This window comes from Narcine bancroftii, chromosome 2 (assembly GCF_036971445.1).
Source record: "Narcine bancroftii isolate sNarBan1 chromosome 2, sNarBan1.hap1, whole genome shotgun sequence".
Taxonomy (NCBI): domain Eukaryota; kingdom Metazoa; phylum Chordata; class Chondrichthyes; order Torpediniformes; family Narcinidae; genus Narcine; species Narcine bancroftii.
The window spans coordinates 253949584-253973668 of record NC_091470.1 but is presented as its reverse complement, the minus strand read 5'-3'; the positions used below and the strand labels follow the sequence as shown (position 1 = coordinate 253973668).

General features: G+C 42.4%; 1 protein-coding gene across 4 annotated transcripts in view; it reads left to right on the top strand.

Moving 5' to 3' along the window:
- The window catches only part of bmp6 (bone morphogenetic protein 6), a 147930-nt gene that overhangs the window by 122288 nt on the left and 1557 nt on the right, over nt 1-24085 (top strand). For 2 of the 4 annotated variants that reach the window (XM_069920858.1, XM_069920857.1), the window contains exon 6: nt 18025-18135. In XM_069920858.1, coding sequence (XP_069776959.1) covers nt 18025-18135 — 111 coding nt within the window. Of the gene's footprint in view, nt 1-14859; nt 15022-17891; nt 17969-18024; nt 18136-24085 lie in introns of those variants that run through there. The other 2 variants (XM_069920860.1, XM_069920859.1) reach the window with 2 other exon arrangements.

Sequence of the window (24085 nt, the reverse complement as noted above, 5' to 3'; positions counted from 1 at the left end):
TTATACGTATCTGCAATCTCCTTACATATTTCTCCTCTAATTCCCTCAGCCCATTTGGTGGTCTATAATATACTCCTATTAATGTATTCAAGCCTCTGCAATTCCTCAATTCTACCTAAATAGCCTCGCTGGACCATCCCACCAAACCATCCTGCCACAGCACTGCAACTTTAAGCAATGCAACTCCTCTACCTTTTATCTCCCTTGTTCTATCATGCCTAAAACAATGAAATCCTGGAATATTTAACTGCCAAATATGCCTTTCCTGCAACCAAGTTTCACTGATGGCCACAATATCGTATATCCATGTGGCCATCCATGCCTTAAGCTCATCCTCCTTATTTACAATGCTCCTTGCATTAAAATATATGCACTTGAGAGACTGTCCTCCACATACTCGTTTTGTTACCAACTACCTTTACCTTCCACCCTCCTTCATTTATATTTTCATTCTGTTCCCTCCATTCCTTCCAATCTAGGTGTTCTTCCTCCCTAATCTCTGTACTCTCATTCTGATCCTCCCCCCCCCCATCCCCCCCACTGCCAAACTAGTTTAAATCCTCCCCAACAGCTCTAGCAAACTTGCCTGTCAGGATATTGGTTCGCCTCCTGTTCAAGTGCAGTCCATCCCTTTTGTACAGGTCAGACTTTCCCCAGAAGAGATCCTAATGATCCAGAAATCTAAACCCCTGCACCAGCTCCTGAGCCATGCAGTCATCCTCCACAACTTCCTATTTCTACCCTCACTAGCGCATGGCACAGGCAGCAATCCTAAGATTTCCTCCCTTGAGGTCCTACTTTTCAACTTATTCTTTAAATCTATGTAATCCCTTTTCAGGACCTCATCCCCACTTCTAACTATGTCATTGGTCCCCATGTGGACAGCGACTTCTGGCTGTTCACCCTCCCCCATCAGAATGCTATGGACTCGATTAGAGACATCCCTGATCCTGGCACCTGGAAGGGGCAACATACCAACCAGGATCCCTGATCTTGTCCATCAACCTCCTATATGCTCCCCACTTTTCTTCTGAGCCAAGGGTCCAGCCCCTGTGCCAGAGGACCGACCTCCATGACGTCCCCTGTAGATCGACCCCCCCCACAGTATCCAAAGCAGTATACTTGTTGAATGAGGGAATGGCCACAGGGGTACTCTGCACTGCCTGTCTCCCCTCTTTCCCTTTCCTCACAGTTACCCATTTCCCTGACTCCCGACTGTTGGGAGTGACTGCCTCCCTATAATTCCTATCTATCACTGTCTCTGCCTCCCTTATGATCTGCAGTTCATCCAGCTGCAACTCCAGTTCCCTAATCCAGTCTTCCATGAGTTGCAACTGGATGCACCTTTTGCAGATGTAGTCATCAGGAACACCTCTCCCTGACCTCCCACATCCTGCAATTGGAGCACTCAACTATCCTAACTGCCTCCATCACCCACTCTTCAATTTAAATTAAAGTAAGGTAAACAATCTTCTGTTTTCTTCACGTTCCTGCACTCACACAAAAACATCAATGTGTCACTACTTTGCCCCTGGATAGTCCATGTCCTTTCACACTGGGCTAATTGGCACGTAGGCATCAGAGGATGATATAAAACAATTCAAGCAACGAGATCAACCGTTTTCCTTCCAAAAAAAATATGATGATGAATTTCAGGTCAGGGAAGGCATCTTCAAATCTGGAAATGCACCAAATGTCATGAGTTGGTCATTAAAATGACCCCATAAAACATAAAAGTCAAAAAGGAGAAAAATGAGTCGTAATGAAAACAAAATAACATCCCAAATCAGACAGCAGCTCAATCAGTGGGAAACTTGATTTTGTTTGTTGTTTGAGAGCATTTTGATATTAGTTGACGAGGTTGTTGATGCCAAAACATCATCTATATGGGTCATATTTGTTCTCAAGTGGTTGTTGGTGTACTTCATTTTTGAGAATAGTTGCTCACACATGTATGCACTGCCAAACTGTGATGCCATCTTTTTTGCTTGCTCCAGCAAGTTTTTATAATTGCCATATGGAAGAAGATTTTTTTTGTAGAAGTCAATTAAAGATGCATCATCTGCATAAAATTTGGATTTCAACTGATCACTGCACTGCATCTCAATAAGTTCCATCTGAAAATGTTCTGGTACAGTTTCCACATCCACACTGAATGGAGTTGCAAACCGCTCAAAGTCACTTGCATGCAAGCAAAAATCTGCAAAACGAGATGAAACTCATTTTTCAAGACTTGGAGAACAGTCACAGAAGTATCTAGATTAGTTGGTTTGCATTTTTGGAGATTGGGAAAATGCGTAAAATTCAATTTTTTTTATTAAAGCTGTTTGTTTCAAGGGCAACAATGTGTGCATACATCTCATGGATCGGCTGATTTATTTTCCTTTAAGTTGCAAGTTCAGGTTGTTCAGATGAGACGAAACATCCACCGAAATGCCAAGCCTGAAAGCCAATTGGGATCAGGAAAATCGGAGGCATCCTCGGGCTTGCTTTCAGGGAATGTTGCTACTACTTCTGCTGGGCAAATACTTTTTCTAGCATTGTTCCATGGCTAAGCCAGTTACCGCTGCAAAAGTAAGCAAGATCACGATATTCAACAATGTCCACAACTGCCCTCAAGTATTTCCTTGCAAAATCTCCATCTGGAAAAGGCTTGATCTTTTCTGCTATCCGCTTTGATACTACATAACGCGCATGTATATTTCTTCCCATTTCAGCATTCTTCTTTGTGAAAAATGAACTTTGTTCTTCCAAGCTTTCTTTGTCTCCAAAACTCATCTGTCCTAGCTTTTCACTCAATTCCTTGAATTTTGCACGTTTTGTTTCATAGTGACGCTTGATTTGAATGCCTTGTTCATAGCAACACTTTCAAATGAGACAACCAGGTTTTCCAAAATGCTGCACAAAGAAGTAATTTTCAATCCAGGTTTCTTGGAAACTTCAGCACCCAGCATCTATCTTTCTGCGTTTTGTTGCTGTGCTGGGGTGAAAAAAAATCTCATCGACAATCTAATCACTATTAATAAAATGGCTAAGAAAGGACTCTTTTGCTTAAAAGATTTTTAAAAATGACGTAAAGACAGAACCAAATAAAACTAAACTTGATTCTGAATAATCTCCCGTCATAATGAAACTTTTTAACTTAGAATTTCATTACAAAAAACTCATGACGTATGAATAAAAATAAAATTTTAAACTCATTCTACTATTGAGTGTAAATGAGAGGACACGACTAGAGTTTCACCCAGACAATGTCTCTTCAAAGGCGTATTGAGCATAATAAAATATAAAACATATAAAATCAAATAAATATTTAACTGAATTTTAAAAATTGATATAAGCTGAGGAAACAGAAATAAAAAAATCTGAAAACTCACCTTGGCTTAATTTCCAATATAACAGGCATGAACCTTTTGAAAAACGAAGAGAAAAACTAGTTCTGACGAAGAATGAGTACTAAGCAATTATTCACGTCTCGAAACTAGTTTGGTTCCACCTCTATTTTTCAACACTTAACACAATTTTTCCATTTTGCAATTTTTTGGGATTTTTTTTGCACTCTTTGTATTGCCAGGTCGGGTCCACATGGTACTTTTGTATTGGGTTGCGGTCTGGATAATTTTGGATCGCTATCCATAGGTTACCCACTCATGTCCTAGAACTTCTTTCCCAACAGTACCTTGGGAATACTTTGACCAGTTTTAAGAAGACAGTTCACTGCTGTCTTCTTAAAGGCCTGTTGGAATTTGCAGGAAAATGTGAGCCTTGCAGCAACCAGTTTCCAAAAAATTAGCAAAAAAATAACAGCTCCACAGCAATCACTGATGTGCCATGTTGTCAAAAGTGAGGTAAATACTGTCCAGTGCACTTCTGAAGCCTCCCATGCTATTGGATGTCATTACTATAGCTCAGAGCCCATTCCATTGTAATGAATCTCCATGAGAGCCCATCTGCTAAAATCTGGTTGTGTTTAATTGTTTCATTTGTAATTAGTCCTCTGTGCTTGCCTGGGGAAGTTGTATTTGGATGTGCATTTAGAAAACGGCTGATGTTTCTATAATGAAAATTATGACACATGGCAGCTCTGCGAGCAGGATCTTACTGGCATGATGTTCTTTTGAGGTCACAAGTGCAAATTCTTTCAGTCTGCATTGTGTTAAAGAAGAGATCATGAATGCAAGTGACAGCACGAGTGGTTTCCAAGAGAAATGATTCTGGCTGTTAACTCTCTGAAGCGGTGGAACTCAGTGAGTGTGGCATGCACACACGATCCAGATGTTTTAGTCAACTTGGCCACGATGCACTCAGCTGGTTGCTAATTATTACTTTGCACTGATGATTGAAGAACCTGTCTTTTTAGTTGAAATGTTGGTGATGCTGGTTGTTAAAAAGTTCTGAGAGGAAAACAATTGGCCTCCAAACCAGTCCTTAATGAATCCTTGCCAATGGTCTGCAGACATCCCTTGTCATGGTCTTAGTTTCTCCCCACCTAACATTCTGCTTCAAGACAGCTCCCATGAGATGCTGGAAGGACAAAGAAAGGGAAGGGGGCAAGAGGTACCACTACCCCTAAAACATGAAGTCTTGTGACTTGGGGGTTGTCCAATGAGTATTGAATCCTCTCTCATCTCATTCAGGTGATGTTCTGGCTCAATATTTGTGATCTTGGCCTGACTTATTCAAGCAGATAACTCCACATCCATGTCCCAGGACAAGAGCATTTCAAGAGTTCAGAAGCTCTGTTCCTGTCTCTGGAAGTGCTCTACCTAGAAAACCTCAGTAGTAGTCCGCTCTTCCTGAAAGTTTCTCACTTCATTGACCTGCCTTCCCAACTCCTGAAGGATGTGCCAGCTCCTTCTATCAGTCTCCTTCCAGTCTCACTGCTCCTACATTTCCAGGTGGCCGTCCAGTTAGTTTAATGCAAAGTTTAGCTTGGTGCCCATGTCCCATGGTGCTGTTGTGTTCCATCACAAGTCTGGTTTACTCTTACCCCTCCATCTGGGAAGGAAATCCACAGCAGTGGACCAGGTCAGCTAGGACCTTGCTGTAAGCCAACAAGACTTCAGTCAGGTCCGCTGCATTGTTGTATGGAGAGCAAGTAGCAAGATCCGGCTGCTCTGGTGGGCTTGGGTTCAGCGGCCATAGGGCCTTGCTCCGGTCTTCAGACTAACACCAGCTAGTTTCTTGGAACCACAAATCGGGTCCAGCATTTGTGAAAGCACAGTAGCGAGGGAGCCTCCTGAGAGGCCTCAGGTGCCAAGGACTTCCTAACTCTGAGGATTCAGAACCCTGGGGTTGAGGAAATATGACCTGGATACTAAGCCTCGAGCTCGGGATCACGACTGAACCACACATAGTGAGGCTACGGAGGATATGGGAGTTCCAGAAGCGACTACTTCAGCAACAAGATCCACAGCCACTCAATGTCCCTGAAGAAAAACTCTCCTTTGCTTCTCTTTCCCGTTTTAATACAGGACTGGCACTGGATTGCATAGTGATTCTTTGTCTGCCTCTGCAGAGGAAAGGAAACTTTTTTGTGTTCCTGTGTACACAACAATAAATTGATTCTTGAAATTGACTCCTGTCCTGTCAGTATAATTACAGAAACACAAGAGGCTGTGGACACTGGAATCTGGAGCAATGTGCAATCTGCTGGAAGAATTCGAGCAGCATTAGTGGAAGGACGTTTGAAATTGGGCTTTTCTTTCTCTCTCACTGATGCGACTTGACCTGCTCAGTCCCTCCAGCAGTTTGTGGATTGTTGCATAATTATAGATTGTTGAGATATTTTACTGCTTGGGCATTATGAGCAGACTTGCTAAATTTTGCCCAGATTAACCCCAGATAAAGGGCTCTTCCAAAGTAAAGAGGCAAATCCCTGTGGCGGCATTAAGCCTTTAGTTGTTAGTGTAATGTTTCAATGAAAATTCATTGTGCTTAAACACTTCGCCCATGACCCTGACCTTCCCAAACAGGTTGATCATGTTATTCCCCTTGATATTTCTATGTTTGCATTAATGCTATGTATTCCTGGGTGGGGTTAGAAATGCTATGATGGACCTAGGCCCTCCTTTAGAACGATGCAAATCAATCAGGGCTCCGGCTGCTGGTAATTACCCAGATACATTTATTCTCAGCTGTGATTCAATGTCCCTGCTCTTTCCTTGTGGTAATGAGTTATGGCCACTTGAGCAGGGAAACAGAGGGTTGTTTGCACATGTGTAATTGCATTCCAGGTGTTCAACACTCAGAGGAAGAGTGGAGCACTGACAGGGGCTGGGAGGAAAAGTTTCAATGCAGCAGAAAGACACTCTATTGTTACTAAATGTTACTATTTGAAAGTACAAAGTGACTTGTATTTTATTAGCTCTTGGTCTTCCTGAAGCTGATTACAGCCAGTGCAAAATACTGGCATTGTTTTAACAGTATCGGTTCATACACAGGCAATTTCCCTTGGACACCAATGTAACCATGAGTGAATAATCTGTCCCTGGATATTTTTGTGTGTGTGTGTGTGTCACTCGTGGTTACATTGCTGTCCAAGGGAAATTGCCTGTGTATGAACCGATACTGTTTTAAAAAAAAAATGCCAGTATTGCACTGGCTGTAATCAGCTTCAGGAAGACCAAGAGCTAATAAAATATACATATAAAAATGCTGATTTTTGTCCAAACTTTGAGGAGAGCTCCCCTTCGAAAAGAAGCCCCACAAGACCTTGCATGTCCACCTGAAAGGGCTTCTGGTTAAAGTCTCTTCTAAATGACAGCACCTCTGGTAGAGGAGTGCTCCCTCTGGGGTTAGCCCAGATTTTGTACTTGAATCTCTGGAGTAGAGTTTGAGACATAAGCACTCACTCATTTGTATGTATAGAATGTTAATCCTTTCCAGATCCCCATGATCTGATTTGGCTGCTTGTCCAACTTGTATTATCCTTGTCAGCTCCAAGGATTCTCCCCTTTGTAAGGAATCATGGATTTAAAAAGCTTTCAAGTTCCATTTCCGAGGCAATCCATTTAATTTCTGTATTTAGTGGCTACAGTGATATGGTGATTAAACTTTTGGACTCTCATTCAGAGGCCTGGGTTGGGGATAAGTGTTTGAATTCCACCTGGACTTCTGGGGAATTTAAATTAAATCAATTAACAAAATCTGGAATGAGAACCGAGTCCAGGTGGTGTGACGATGGGACGCTACTGGATTGTCTTTAAAAACCCAGCTGGTTCTCTGATGTTGGAAAAGGAATTCTGGCATTCTTGCCCTGTTGAATTTTGACTCCAGGCCCATAAGTATTGTTGATGTTTGTCTGCTTTCTCTATTTCCAGGGCAAGTAAAGGGGGACAATAAATCCTGTCTCACTAGCAAATAAAGAAAGCATGTTTGTTCTTGTTAGGCAGGGAGCTTCGGCCTTTGAGGAACTGATCTCCCATATGTGACATATCAGGGTAGCACATTTGGTCCAGTTTGAGGCTGATGCATTCAAGACAAGCTTATTTTTAGTACCATGCTGGCATTTAGATGGTAACTTAGTATTTAGAACAAAATCATGCTCTATAGTCCACAACTACTCAGTGCCTTCAACTACACAATCTCCTTTCTTATTTTTTACTAAACCCAAGTAGGGTTTCTACAAATGGAACCAAGGACATGGTGATCATTGTGTGAGAAAGACCATAAGATATAGGAGCAGAAGTAGGCCTTGCAGCCCATCGATTCTACTCTATCATTCTATCATAAGCTGATCCATTCTCCCATTCAGCCCTACTTACCTGCCTTCTAAACCATTGATACCCTGACTAATTAGATACTATCAATATCTGCCTTAAATACACCCAACAACCTGGCTTCCACAGCTGCCTGTGGCAACAAATTCCAGAAGTTCACTGGGTAAAGAAATTCCTCCATATATCTGTTTTCAATAGGCCCTCTTGTTCTCTAATCCTTTATGAAAGGTCAGCTGTGTGTGAGGGCAAAGTGCCGAGATTAACTGAATCAAGCTGAAAGCTGATAAAAGCTTAAAAATTAGGCTTAGCTGTGTTGGTTGGGGCTGCCCTTTGTCTGTTTCATCACTTGGCGTTCCTAATAAAGCTTTGACAATCCCTTGCAAGATACAAGATTGGTACCATATGAGGCAGTGTGTTCACCTCGAGGCTTCAGATTAGACATATTGGCTTCTAATCCAAGAGGAAGCCAGAATTAGCTTGAAGAGCAGATGTGGCTAAAGAAGAATGCCATCCAAATCTCTGGACATGAGGCTGAGAGGGCTGTTGGCTTCTCTTCCATAAAATGTCTCCCAGTTCTGAGTAGCTCAGTTTTTGGGAGAGACGGAGAAAAGATTGGAGCTGGGCTTATGAGAGCTGTTGGAAAATGCTTCTCAGGAGACTCTGCAACTAATTAATCCGATGGAGCAAGGAGAGAAGGCTGTTACTGTTTTTTTTCCAATAATTTTTAAAAATTTTCATACTGTGAACCATATCAACCAAAATATATACAAATGTTTCTCATTAAATATACACAGTGCCATTTTCTCCCTTTTTCCCCCCCTACCTTCCCTTCCCCCTTCCCATCCTCCTCCGAAACCAATAAATATTCAACATATACAATACAATAAAACCATTAAACAATGTCATCACACAATGAAAAATAAACAAGAAAAATGTGTTATCTACTTTTACACACTGGATCAAGTCGTTTTGTCTTCTTATCATTTTAGTGGGTGGAGGTCTGAGGCAAGCCCTCTCTCTTATGTTCCATGTATGGTTCCCAAATTTGTTCAAATAATGTGACTGTATTTTTTAAATTATATGTATTTTTTTCAATGGAATACATTTATTCATTTCCATATACCATTGCTGTACTCTCGGGCTCTCTTCTGATTTCCAAGTCGACATTATACATTTTTTTGCTACAGCTAAGGCTATCATAAATCTTTTTTGTGCTTCATCCAGTTTGAGGCCTAATTCTTTACTTCTTATATTACTTAGAAGAAAGATCTCTGGGTTTTTTGGTATGTTGCTTTTTGTGATTTTATTTAATATCTGATTTAGATCTTCCCAAAACAGTTTCACTTTCGTGCATGCTCAAATTCCATGTACTGTTGTTCCCATTTCCTTCTTACAGCGAAAACATCTATCTGTTAATGTTGGATCCCATTTTTTTTTTAACTTTTGGGGCGAGATATATCACCTGTGTAACCAATTATACTGTATCATGCGTAACCTTGTGATTATTATATTCTTCATAGTTCCAGAACATTTTTCCCATGTTTCATTTTTTATCTCTATGTTTTAAATCCTTTTCCCACTTTTGTTTGGGTTTATAGTTTATTTCATCATTTTCCTTATCTTGCAGCTTAATGTACATGTTCATTATAAATCTTTTAATTATCATTGTTTCTGTAATCACACATTCAAAGCTGCTTCCTGGTAGTCTCAGTCTGTTTCCTAATTTATCCTTTAAGTAGGCTTTCAGTTGATGATATGCAAACATTGTACCATGAGTTATTCCATATTTGTACTTCAACTGTTCAAATGTTAATAAATTATTTCCCAAAAAACAATTTTCTATTCTTTTGATTCTTTTTCTCTCCCATTCTCTAAAGGAAAGGTTGTCTATTGTAAAAGGGATTAGCGGATTTTGCGTCGATAGTACTTTTGGTATTTTGTAATTCGTTTTTTTCCTTTCTAAGTGGATCTTCTTCCATATATTGAGTAAATGATGCAGTAGTGGTGAGCTTTTATATTGTACCAGCTTTTCATCCCACTTATAAAGTATATGTTCCAGTACCTTCTGCCCTATTTTATCTAGTTCTATCTTAGTCCAGTCTAGTTTTTCCCTTGTCTGGTAAAAATCTGATAAATACCTTAATTGTGCTGCTCTATAATAATTTTTTAAAGTTTGGTAACTGCAAGCCACCTTGGTTGTACCTCTCTGTTAATTTATCTAATGCTATCCTGGCTGTTACTGGATTAGGTTCTGTGTAAATTGTCCCTATGGCATCCTGGCAGAGTTCACACTTGCAGCAACATTCACAGATAACAAATAGTTAATGGGCGAGTCCAGAATGTAGTTGATTAAACACTGGCTTGATGAGTGTAATTATGAGCAAGTGGCCTGGCTTCTTTTATTTTAGAGTTCTTTGTGTCTGGATCACATGCTTTCCTGCTAGACAGCCTACTTTCCTATTGGGAATGTACATTTATGTATTTTCCTCGGTGCTAGTGTTGTCATCACCAATGTTTAGTCGTTCTGCATATTCTCACCTTTTGGTTTCATAGAGATAGATTATATATATAAATCTATCTCCATAAAATCCATTCCTATCCTCTTGAGGATACAGCTATGCCTTTATGAAAGACTGTAGTGAATAAACATTCACTGTATCTATGAATAATCTGGTCACAAGATAATTCACTCTACAAATTAATGTTTGCTTTTTTTTAAAAAATGTTTGCCCACATATCCTGTGTGCATCCTGTCACACTCTGTGTGGTAAATAACCATTCTGACTTTAATTGTGAAAGCTCTTTCTCCATCTAAGGTAGCCCAAACTTTCTGCAAATATCAATGGTTATTAAAAACTCATCTAATTTGCCTATTGGAAGGGGGGAGAGTTGATGGTTGAGACAGAACATTCTAAGGAGTATTAGAAAGAGATACTGAAGGTGGTTTCTTCTTCTTGGAGTGTAAGGAGTAGCTGAGCATTTACTCAGGATAAAGATTGCACCAACCTGCCTTCACTGCATCATACTGACCTCCAATAGTAAAGGTTCATGGTAAGGCCCTGAAAAATGTGACTGCTTCCTGTATCTCCTGGTGATGGTAGCCATCCACAATGAGATCCACCCTGCCTTCAGTCTGGCAGCTTTGATCGATTGAATAAAAGTGTGAAGATCAACACCTTAGACCCGGCACAAAATTCATAGACTTTTGGGCAATAGTAATCACTGCCTCCAGGCTTGCTTCTGAGACCAGTAATACCTACAACAGGAACCTCAAGACTGTGGAACCATATCAGCAAAGTCCTCCAAATTTCCAGGGTGGGTAAATGAACTATTATTAGTCTCCTCTCCCTAACATCTGGCTCAAATTGACGCTTAAGCCAACTGTATTGGGCAGACCACATTACTTGCATCCCCAAAGCCACACTCTCAAAATCCCTATTGTGCGCTGTCAGAGGAAGAAGTTATCAGATGTTAAAGGAAAAAAAGGTTCAAGGATGTCCATGAAAAAATGCAATTCCCATTAAGTCCAAGGAATCTCGACCCTATGAGCGCTCAAAATAGAGGAGTATTCCAGATGGTATGCCACACCATGACCAAGCAATGGGAGCTGAAGAAAGTCTTGTGTGGACTACTGAAGGAGTGCATCACCAACCCACTCCAAGTCCAACATGGACGGCAGAACTGGGAAAGGGAGAAAACAGCTCCACTTTCTTGTGGAGAAGGTGATCCAGTGAAGCCCAAGGGCAATCAATATCTGTGATAGGCTGAAGCCAGGGTTATGACAGTAATAAGTTATAGAGATCATATGGACAGTGAAAGAAAAGGAAAAGGTGAAATAAAGCCATGAAACAAAGTCACTGAGAGAACAAAGTGGCAGAATTGCAGAGTAGGTCGACATGACCAGTGAGCACATTGGCTCCCTTTTCCAGTTCTGCTTACATGTTAACTGTTTCCCTTTCTACACATGCGACCTGACCTGCTGAGGTTTCCAGCAGTTCTTGATTTAATTTCATATTTTCAGCAAGGTTGACTGGTCATGCTTCTTTGCAGATTAAGCTATTTTTAAAAAAATATTTTTATTGATGTTTACATTATACACAATTGAACAGTACAGTTATGTGTTGTTTTGTAAAATTCAAAAGAAGAAAAAAAATCCTTCTAATTCAGAAACCCTACCACTAAGCAAGGTTAAAAGTTAACACGTAGGTATCAAGTGACAACAATCTGGAGATGGACAGCACAGAACCAAAACTTATAACAACCCTCATTCTTCAGGTTATAATAGTCCATAAATGGGACCCACGTCTTTTGGATGTTAATATTTGACTCTTTAATGGCATATCTAATTTTTTTCTAAACTTAAACAAGATATAATATCATTAACCATTGTGTATGTAGGTAGAGTATTTCCATTTAATCAAAATTGCCCATCTGGCTATTCATGAAGTAAAGGATAAAATTGAGTTTTGAGTTGGAGTCAATAAAACATCATCATCTTGAACTGATCAAATAGAGCAATTAAAGGGCAAGGTTCTAATTTGAACTTAAGAATCATCAATAATGTTTGAAAGATAATCTCCAAAATTGATCAGTAAGCTATTTTCCATCACCATGGTAATGTAGGTAAGCAGATTTTCAGAGATCTCCATGTCGCTTTTTGAAAGAATTTAAACTTCTGGCTTTGCTTGAAGGCATGAATGCTTTGGTTGCTGTACTTAGCAGTATTGTTGTTGCAAAGTACCACATGCTGAAGTAGTTTCCTTAGAAATTGCCCCATCACATTGCTGGGTTTGTTACTGAATGATACAAGAAGGGAATGCCTTAACATTTAATCCTGACCTGTGCTGAGCCAAGTGGTCACATGCATGGGCAGGAGGTGAAGTTGGTTTGATTTTTCCTCTTTACACGTGGTCCTGGGAGAAAGGGTTGGAGAGGGTGGGAATCAGAGGGAGCTCTTAGCTGCTTGTGCCATCCAGAAACTCTTGTACCTGTGTAGTTATTTTTCAGGTTAACAGGAGAACAAGAGCAGTCTTTTACACACTCCAGAAGCATCCAATCCACTCAGCAACAAGATTGTCAGGAATATTGCCGTGACCCCGGAGGTAGATGCTAAACCAGAATTCCTTTAGCCTGATTTTTCCGGCTGAGCCTTGCAGTCCTGGATAATCTAGTGGAACCATTTGAAGTCATGTTGCAGCTACACAAAACTTTAGTTTCGCAACATTTGGAGGATTCTGCAAAATTCTGGTCATACCACTGCAGGAAGGATGTGGAGGCTTTGGAAAGGGTATGGAGGAGAATTACCAAGATGCCGCTTGAACTAGAGGGTATGAATTATATAGAGAAATTGGACAAACGGGTTTTTCTCCCCCCTTTGGACTCATAAAAAATATGAGTCACAGATGGGATCGACAAAATCTTTCTCCTCGAGTCAAAACATCACATGATAAGGATTATGCGTTTAAGGGGGAGGAGGGATGGGTTTAGAGGAGATGCAGCATGGGATAAGCTTGCAGAGAGCTATGGGTGCCTGGAACACACTGCCAGAGTAGTGATGGAAGCTAATACAACAGTAGTAGAGGCTTGGGAATGGAGGGATATGTATCACATGCAAGCAGCAAAGTTAATTTGGCATTATGTTTGACGCAGACATCATGGGCCAAAGAGTCAGATCCTGCGCTGTAGTTTAATGCATTATAACAGCAGTCACTGTAAATCTGAAATAGAAGCAGAAAATGCTGCTGACCCTCAGCGGGTTGAACAGCTGGTAGAGCGGTTACACCATAGCTCCTGTAACCTTTTTTTTTAAATTTTTTATTTTTCACACCATAAATCACAATAGCCATGATATACACTTTTTCTTTTCCACACATTTACAGTGACTTTTTCTCCCTCCCCCCTCCCTCCTCCCAAGCCACCCCCCCACCCCCCCCCCCTCTCATCCATTTTAGGTATACAATCTAGGTTGCATTAATTCAGTTAGACAATGTTGTCATTCAACAAAAATACACCAGAAATTCTACTGAGTCCATTCTTTTCTTTTCTTCTCCTTCCATCAACTTAGGTAATGTTTGTTCCCGGTAGGTTTTCGCTATTGTATTTAATGTAAGGCTCCCATACTTGTTCGAATATTTCAATATTATTTCTTAAACTATATGTTATTTTTTCTAATGGAATACATTTATTCATTTCTATATACCATTGTTGTATTTTCAAATTATCTTCCATTTTCCAGGTTGACATAATACATTTTTTTGCTACGGCTAGGGCTATCTTGACAAATCTTTTTTGTGCATCTTCCAAGTCAATTCCAAATTCTTTATTTTTTATGTTACTTAGGAGAAAGATCTCTGGATTCTTTGGTATATTGTTTTCTGTTATTTTATTTAATATCTGATTGAGATCATCCCAAAATTTTTCTACTCTTTCACATGTCCAGATTGCATGAATTGTTGTTCCCATTTCTTTTTTACATCGAAAACATCTATCAGATACTGTTGGGTCCCATTTATTTAACTTTTGCGGTGTAATGTATAGTCTGTGTAACCAATTATATTGTATCATACGCAGCCTCGTATTTATTGTATTTCTCATCGTTCCAGAGCATAACTTCTCCCATGTTTCCTTTTTTATCTTTATATTTAAATCTTGTTCCCATTTTTGTTTAGTTTTACCATTTGTTTCCTCATTCTCCTTTTCTTGCAGTTTAATATACATATTTTTTATAAATCTTTTGATTAACATTGTAACCTTGATTCAATCCTGACCTCCAGTCCCCTCTGTGTGGAGTCTCCTTGTTCTCCCTATGAATGCATGAGATTCCTCCCTCATTCCATATGGTGCTAGGTTAATTGACCACTGTAAAATGTTCCTGGTGGAATTGATGGGAATTTGGGAGAATAAGGTTACAGGCAAAATTAGTGGGGGAATGGGATTGCTCTGCTATGTCAGAAGAAATATGGGATACTTTATGAAAAATTCTTTGAGGGAATGTTGACCAGCCTCAGTAATTAACAACTGATTTACAGAGGTCACTTTCTTGCCTCTTCCCTTTGCCGCTGAATTTGCATCATTCTTATCTTAGGATCTCCATCGAAGAAATTACTTTTTAATGCTGTCAGCTTGTTCCCATTCACAGTTTGCAGCCTCCTCTCAGCAACATGGCCATGTTGTCACCCTTCCAGTCTGCTATCTTCTCTGCCCATGCAGTTGAAAATTTAGTGATGGAAAAACTTTCTCCTGCAACAAAGGATGTGTCTGTGCCTTTCTTCTGGTCAACACAAATTACTTCGCAGCTCCACACACAAAGGCAATAATATTTGAACTATTTTAATGGTGTTGGCTTGGGGTTAATTGTATTAAACCCTCATTATCTGTGGAACGATGTACTCTCAAGATCAAGAATACTTGCAGTGCAAAGTGTGAGCCAAGTGCACAGCTGGAGCTGGAGTCTTGAGTACATGGGTCAGGTGGGTGGCTAGAGCCAGGGTCCAGAATACATGGGCTGGTTGTGTGACCAGAGCCAGGATCCAGAGTATATGGCCCAGGTGTGTGGCCAGAGCCAGGGTCCAGTGCATGGGCTGGGGACATGACTAAGGTAGGAGCTGGAATCTGAAAGGCCAAGAGGTCAGGAAGATTGGAAGGTTTAGGTACAATTGAAGTTTGCAAGCTTAAACTTGTAGTTGTTGCATCCATGGAGGATGGTGTTTGGAGTTCCTGCCAGCAGCCTCAATGGTTTCCATGTTTTTCTGTAGCCTATGGGAGGCTTGTTCCCCTGTCCCTTGTAATTAATGAAAATTTAACATACTGACTTGCACACGCCTGTCCAGCATCACTCACTGATGTGGGATCTTATGCCCGAGAGTTGGTGCAGCACTCCCTCTGTGCTTCATTGGGATGTCTACCTGGATGATTTATTCCATGTCTCACCAGTCAAACAGAAACTTCTAACTTGGGAGACTCTGGCTGAGTTTTAGGAGTGAAGAAAATCTCCAGCAGCATGCTGTCAGAAGCTAACATTGGGAGAGATTTATAAGGTATTAGAAATCTTGTTCTGTTGTGTGGCTGGCAATGGCAGTTTCCTTAGACCAGCTATGATTTTCCTAGTTGTACCAAGATCCAGGATAAATGGGGGAAGATCTCCGAGTCAGATGAGTTTTGTATGCCCATGGAAGTGCTGTAATATCAAACATGAGGATACTTGGCCCAAAATCCTTGAGCTAGCTCTTTCGTGGATCTGTCCAATCTTTTTCTTCTCTTTCTCTCTCTCTCTCACACACACATATTTTTTAATACATCCAAAAGTATTTCACATCTTCTGTCTCCTCTCCATTCTTCAACATCGTTGTTTCTTTTCCCTTCTGTACGTCATTTCTGCCTCTACTTTATTTCCCTTGAGGTCAGGATGTCTTTCTGTCATTCATTCTCCTTCCATTCCACATAGTTCTTTTCATCCGTTTGCCTGTGCCTGCCTTCTTTGCATCTTGCTCAGTCATTCCTTCTATCTATCTGCCTCATTGATTCCTTCAACCTTTTTGATGTTTAGTCATTCAGCACAAAAATGGGCCCCTTGGCTCACTGACCATCAATCTATTTGTACCAATCCCATTTTATTTTCACCACATTCCCATAAATTACAAGGGGCAATTTATAGTGGCCAATAACCTATCCCATGCCTTTGGATTTCTTTAATCTTCTCCTTTACTACTTCCTCTCATCCTCAGCCTTCTTTGCTTCTCCTTCCAAAGCCCTCCACTTTATTTTTTTATAAACAGAATTCCTGTGAAGGTTTGCTTGCTTCTTCGTCTTTATTGCCTCTCACATTCTGTGTTAGGTGTGTGATGATGACTTGCAGGTATGGGCCAAGCCTGGGCTGTGATTCTATGGGCAGCATTCCATTCTAGCCATTAAACCAGGAGGTATGGATCAAGTCCTGCTCCAGATTACAAATATTAAACTTTTTCATTGCTGAGGGGTCAAGAAAAAAGGTGTGTGCTGTCTTTTGGATGGCTCTGACACAGTGTGACATAGGAGTAGACGCAGACATGTTTCCAGCAGTGGGGGAGTCTAGGACCAGAGGGCATTGACTCAGAATAACTGGACATCCCTTCAGAACAGATGAGGAACAATTTTTCAGAGCCAGGAGATAGTGAGTCTGTGAAAGCTGTTGCCACAGATGGTTGTGGAAGTCATGTCATTGGGTACATTTAAACCAGAAGTTTATAGTTCTTGTTTTGTAATGGGAAGAAGACAGGAAAATGGGGTTGAGAGGAAAAATGCATTGTATTCTACTCCTGTCTTTTGAGAACCAGCTGAACAATCTCATTCCCCCTCACCATTTATCTCCATGGCCTTACAATGTGCTCTTCATCATAATCACCAACTACTACCCTTTTGGTTCTTTAGTCATTTGCCAACCACAAGGAGTGGCTAACAGCCCATTAACCCACTTCACACCTTGTAGGTGTGGGAGGAACCCCAGGAGATACCAATGTGGTCACAGGGAGACGAGGTCAGGATTAAACCCGTCATTGGGGTTGTGAGGCAGAAGCACCATTTGCTGCACCTTGATACCAGGCATTATTTTGAAAAACAGAGGTGGGTGATATTTATTGTCCTAGTTAATATTTAGACATGATATTACTGAACTAATTCATCTGGTAACTCATTTTGCTGCTTGTGGCAGTGGATCAAAGCCTTGTTTCTGACATCACAAGTAAATGCACCTAAGAAAGTGTGTAATTTGCTCTAAACTGCAGTGCTATGTCATGAAAGATGCTATATTTATGCAAGTCTTTCTTAGGGCCATGATCCAGCCGTAGCTTAAGTCCATCCTCCTTGGTTGTGTGAAGCGTAGCAATGGGCAGAGAAAGACCCCATTGATTTAAATTTCCAGTCAGCTGCTATCCACTCGCTGACTCTTAAACTGATGTTGCCTCCACATGTTCAAGGAGTTAGCTTTCCCAAAATAAAAGTGCTTTTTGCGATTTGATCCCCACTGCTAGTTAAAATTCATGAGTCTCACTCTATCCCCAGTGAATGAAGTTGACATTAGGTGAGAGCTATTGATTGTAACTTGGGTTTCTAATTATTAAATCTAATTTTGGATTTATTTTTTGAAAAGGTGGTAATGTTTGATGTTGGAATAATGCTTCCTTTATTATGCTGCAGAATTCTCCTTTGCAAAGTGCATCTGCAAGACAACTCCATTGAGAGACCAAATTGACATTTAGCAAATCTCACATAAGGTACTATTAAAATTATAAAGAGCTACAACTTTGTTTTAATTCTCTCCACACCAAAGGATTGGATAATTGCACCTGAAGGTTATGCAGCCTATTACTGTGACGGAGAATGCTCGTTCCCTCTCAATGCACACATGAACGCCACAAACCACGCAATTGTTCAAACGCTGGTGAGTAAAATACTTAATGCTGACTTTCTTTCAGGCTTCACTCCAGGGTGCTTTATGTTATTGGTTTTGGAGTCACTTCTACCTTAAAATCGTGCCCCTGGCTGGCTAATAATTTGAATGTTACTGTGAATTTCATATTGTAGCAGATTTAGCCTTAATCAAAAGTATGCAGGAAATTAGTTTTTAAGCACTTGCCCCACCTATTATTAATTTCAACTTGTTATAAGGTGAGTTGGGATTACTGCTAACAATACCTCTAGAAAAATATTTGGTCAGTGAGGCAAGTGCTAAATCCATCTAGGTCCACTGATCAACTCTGGTTACAACATTGAACTGTGCTTTCAGATTTCCACCTGTTTCATAGAAGGGAATGAGTCCAGTGTGGGTAATCAGCCTTCCCCTTTCCCACTGTCATCTTGTGCCCTTCCTTGACACCCAGATACAAACCAGTAACCTTCCAGTGAAACTGATCACTCCAAGTTCCCCAAAGTAGGATCATCCAGTGTTTTGCCAGAAGAAAGCGGATTCAAGCCATTCAGCCCACTGGGTTCACCCCAACTAATGGGCACCTGTATTTGGCCAACATCCTTCTATGACTCAGCAGCCCAAGGGCTTATCCAGATATTTCTTCAGTGCTGTCAATGAGTATTTCTTTTACTCTCTCCAGCAGCACATTCCAGGTTCTCACCATTCTGGGTAGAAAAGTCCCCCTCAGATTTCCAATCCCTTAGCCTAAACCTATTATTCTCTAATTTTATTCATCTCTGAAATGGGGCAAGTTTCAGTTATGTCCCCATTTCACTCCATGAAAAACAAATCCAGTCTCTCCTCGCAACTCAAATGCTTCGTCCCAGACAAGATCCTAGTGAACCCTCTCCAGCACTGTCACATCTTCCCAATAGTGTGGTGACCAGAATGGCATGCAGTCCTTCAGCTGAGGTCTAACCAATGAAATATAGAGTTGGACTACAACCTCCCTACTCTTGTGCTCATAAGGCCAGCATCCCATATGTCTTCAATATGAAGGCCCTAGCTTCTTTGTGGTACTCACACTTAACTGGATTAATCTCCATCTGCCATTTCTCGGCCCACTGTACCCTGTAGACACTTCCATCCACAACTTGTCATCTGCTAACTTGCTGATCATGCCTTCAACACCCACATCCAAATCCATGAATATCAATAATTACAAGCCTCCAATAACAAAAAAAACACCCTCCCCCATCACCATGTCTCCAATTGCCAACTTTGGGTCCAATTTAACAATGAGCCCTGGATCAAATGGACCCTTTTATACCAGTTTCCCAGGTGAGACCTTGTCAAAGGCCTTCTACTGCACTGACCTCATTAAAATTTTGTGCCTCTTGAAAAATATTCAATCAGATTGGTCAGGGAAGATCTGTCCTTCACATTAACTGTCTGATTTTTCCCTGTCTTTTCAATTGATCATGTCCCTCAGAATTGATTCTACTAATTTTTTTTACCACTGCTACTATGCTTTCACATCAGTAATTACCAGCAGCCCTCTTGAAAAGGGGACTGTGGTAGATCACCTAAGAGTTGTGGGAGGCCACAGGTGCACTGGCCCATAGGTTTGTGGCACAGCCCAGACCATGGTGGGCATAACCTGGCAGAATGAATCAGGCTCCTGCAGTCTAACTATTGAAAGCTGCTGGGGGCAGTGGCTTTGAGTTTGAAGGAGAGGGTGAATGAACAATGCTACAATTCTTCATGAAGTAGCTATGAATTGTTACAACAGCTCTTCTTACAATCCAGTCTTTCTGGAGCACAGATTCACCTGTACTACTTAAAATCTAATGTATTACATTGTGTTTCCATTGTGGTCTCCTTGTCAATGGAGATACCAAACACTGATTGGGTAACAAAAGAAATGGACAGCACTGCACAGGCCCTTCGACCCACAGTGTTGTGTCCATTTAATAGCCTACTCTAACAAATGCCTAGAATTTTCCTACTGCATAACCCTTTTTTTTTAAACCAGTTCCATGTAACTATCCAATACTTAAAATATCCAATTGTATCTGCACTCACCACTCTGTGGAAAATAACTTGCATCTTACAGACTTCATGTACTTGCTGCCAAGCACCTTAAAACAATGTCCCCTCGTGTTAGCCATTTCAGCCCTAGGATAAAGCCTCTCGCCAACCACACGATTATTGCTTCTTATCTTTTTATCCAAAACCTTTGGGGACAGACACTTTTTGGATAACGGAATAATATTAAAACAACAGCGCTTTTAAGTAATTGTGAGGGGGGCGGGGTCACAGCAGTGTGATAAATGAAGAGTGTTCCCCACGAGACTCTCCACCGCTCTCCCCGAGACGCACCGCTGCCGCACTTCTGCCTGCCAGCGTTGCATCGTCACCCAAGTCACATTCTCCGACGCTCCCCTGCCTGCCTGGGTTGCGGTCTCCCTCCAGTCACGCTGACGATCTCCCCACCCAATTGTGCTGCCATGCTCCCCCGAGATGCATCACCGCTCTCCCCCACGTCGCGCCGCCTATCTCCCGTCACGCACTACTCCCCCACCTGCCCGAGTCACTACATCATTCGCCCCCGCTGCCCGAGTCGCATTCCACCACCTGCCAAAATTGCATCACTGCATGTAACACTGCCACGCTCCCCCATCAAGTTGAGCCACCACCCCACTCTCCCCACCGGGTTGCTCTCCCGTGCCAACGCATCCCCCCCCCACCCCGAGTCATGCAGCCACGCTCTCAATCCACCCAACTCAACGACCGCTTTCCATCGCCCACGTCGCACCTCTTTCCCTCGCCCACCTGAGTCGCTGCACTCCCGCCCCACTCTCCGTCAGTCTAAGCCACGCAACCATGCTACTCCGAGATGCGCTGCCACGCTCCCTCTCGAGTTGCACTCTCCCACAGACCCCCACCAAGTAGCGCTGCTGTGCTCCCCAACTGTGTTGCGCCACAACTCACCACCACCCTCCCCACCCAAGTCACACCGTCGCTATCCCCCACACGCCCTGCTCTACCCACCCTCCACCAAGTCACGCCACTGCACTCCCGCCCAAGTCGTGCTCTCCCTGCCCTGAGTCACGCCGACACACTCCCCCTGCCCATGTTGCACTCTCCTCCATCCAAATTACACCACCCCACTCTCCCTGAGTCGCGCTTCTGCACGCCTGCACTGTACTCCTGCCCAAGTTGCGTTCTCCCTCAGTCGCGCTGCCACACTTCCCCACCTGAGTAGTGCTCTCTAACACTCCCCCTCGCCTGAGTCGCGCCGCTTCTCACTACCTCTCTCCCCCGAGTCATGCTGCCCCTCTGTGTTGTACCGCAATACGCTACTGCTCTCCCCGCCCAAATCGTACCATCACGCGTCACACTCCCCCACCGAGTTGCGCAGCCACACGCTACCTCTCTCCCGCTACCTCTCTCCCGCCTGCCCGTGCTCCCCGTGTTGTGCCACCACTTGCTGCTGCTTTCTGAGTCGCTGCACTCCCATCCTGCTCTCCCAGACCATCCAAGTTGCGCTGCCATGCTCCTGCCTGAGTCGCGCTCTCTCCATCCAGTGTTGCGCCACCACTCACCCCGCTGCGCTCTCCTTCCTACCCGAGTCTCACTCTCCCAGGTTCCCCGCCATGTTGCACTCACCCCCACCAAAATCACTGCCATCGCGCTCTTATGCCCGCATTGTTCTGCCACCCGCCTGAATCACACTCTCCCCCCACCAAAACTGTGCTGCCACCGACTCCCACCTGAGTCGCGCTGCCCCGCTCTCCCCGCCTGCTAGAGACGCACTCTCGTGTGCTTCCCCATGCTCCCCACCACATGGCGCTGCCGCTGCCCCCCTACTGCTCAAGCTGCGCCGTGCACTTTCCCCACCCGAGTCACGCTCTTCCACCCTCCCCACCAAGTCACACTCTTCCTGCCCTGAGTCAAGCCGCCATGCTCTCCCTCTCCACGTCACGCTGCCGTCCTCCAGACTGTCCACACCTTCGAGTCGTCTCCAACCTTATTAACCCACCCTTCCACTTTCTTATCCAGGTCATTTATAAAAATAACAAACAAGGTGTTTTAGAACAGATCCCTGTGGAATACCACAGGTCACTGATCTCCATGCAGAATAAAAAGCACCATTTGCCTTCTGTGAGCAAGCTAATTTTGAATCCACAAAGCAAGACCTCCTTGGATTCCATATCTCCTTATTTTCTGAAGGAGTCTTATATGGGGAACTTTAGCACATGCCTTACACTACATAAATTACACTTTGCCTTCACTGATGTGCTTTGTTACATCCTCAAAGAATTCAATGAGACACAACCTTTCCGTTTCAAAGCCATGCTTACTATCTCTAATCAATCAGGTAATGCTTGTAAATTTTGTCCCTCTGGATCTTCTCCATCAGCTTACCACCACTGAAGTTAGACTCACTGGTCTATAATTTCCTGGGTTGTCTACTCCCATTCTTGAACAGGGGAACAACAATCCTTTCTCTAGTGATGATATGAAGATCATCGCCAGTGGCTCAGCAATATCCTCCCTTGCGTGCTACAGTAGTCTTGGGTAAACATTGTCTAGTCCTGGCAACTTATCTTACCAAGCTTTTTAAAAACATTTTTTTTTTTACTGCTCAAGCTTTCTGCTTGCTTCGTCTCAATTTCTAAGGTCCTTTTCTCTGATGAATGCTAAAGCACACGCACATTTTCACTGTCACCCCGATTAGTCCTACCCTCATGCAACTTATCCTCTTGTTTTTCACATATATGTAGAATGCCACTCCTCCACCTCTTTTACATCACTCCCAGTCCTTATTGAAATATCCAAAACCTAGCATGTTCAGCAGTAATTCCTGCCCCCGAGACAGCCAAGCATTAGCCACAATGCCATTGTTCCATGGATTGATTGACCAACACTTTGACTTCATATGCACTTTTCCTAATGCTCCTTGCATTAAAGGACGCACACTTCAGCTCATCCCACTTGCTCTATTTATGTGCCATCCACTCACTACTCATAGTACCTGCCATTTTACCAATTGCTCCATCCAATCTAACAATCTGGTTCCCATCACCCTCCCTAGCTCGTTTAAACCCTGCAAGGATATTGGTTACACTCCAGTTCAGGTGAAACCTGTCCTTTTTGTACAGGTCACCCCTTCCCCAAAGGAGATCCAATGAGCCACAAACTACTTTGTGTGGCACTTGTGTTCAGTTCTCAGGGGCAACCCTGAGCTCTACTTGCCTCCCACTCGGTCTTATCGACCTGCCCTGTCATAATGAAGCCCAATGCAAGCTTGAGTAACAGCATCTCATCTTCCACCTGGGCACATTGCAACCTTCTAGACTTCAGCTAATTGGCTTTCTTTGTGTCAGACATCCACCTATGATTTCCCCTCATATTTTTCTGTTCATTCATAGACCCTGACATGGTTTATACAGGGGACACCTAATCTTCTAAACTGCTCCACTGAACTTGCCTCTCAAATTATTAGATATTTTCATTGCTCCAGCCAGTTTCTCAACAAACTCTCTCGTTCTGCAAGTAGGTCATTAACCTAAAATATTCTCTCCAATCCATCATCCCACAGACGCTGCCTGACCTCTGCAGACTTCCAGCATTCTCAATAGCTGGATTTTTTTTTAAATTTGTTTCCTCCACACAGAATTGTTTTTGATAGTTCAACACATTATGTAGAAATGGAGATCTGGGAAAAACAAACAAACATGATGAGCAGGGAAGCAAGTAAAAATAGGAATAGTCGGAGCTGAACAAAGTCGGAGCTGAGAAGCAGTGTCTACCCTCCTAGCTATCAAGGCAATTTCCTCACAATAGCCTACAAAGGTTTTACAATAGTTCTTATAATGATTAGGTAGGTGGAGCACCACCTTTCTAGCTCCAAACCTCCTGGCAAACCAAGATATTGGAGGTTGATCAGATTTTACTACCTTGTGTGTTTTACATC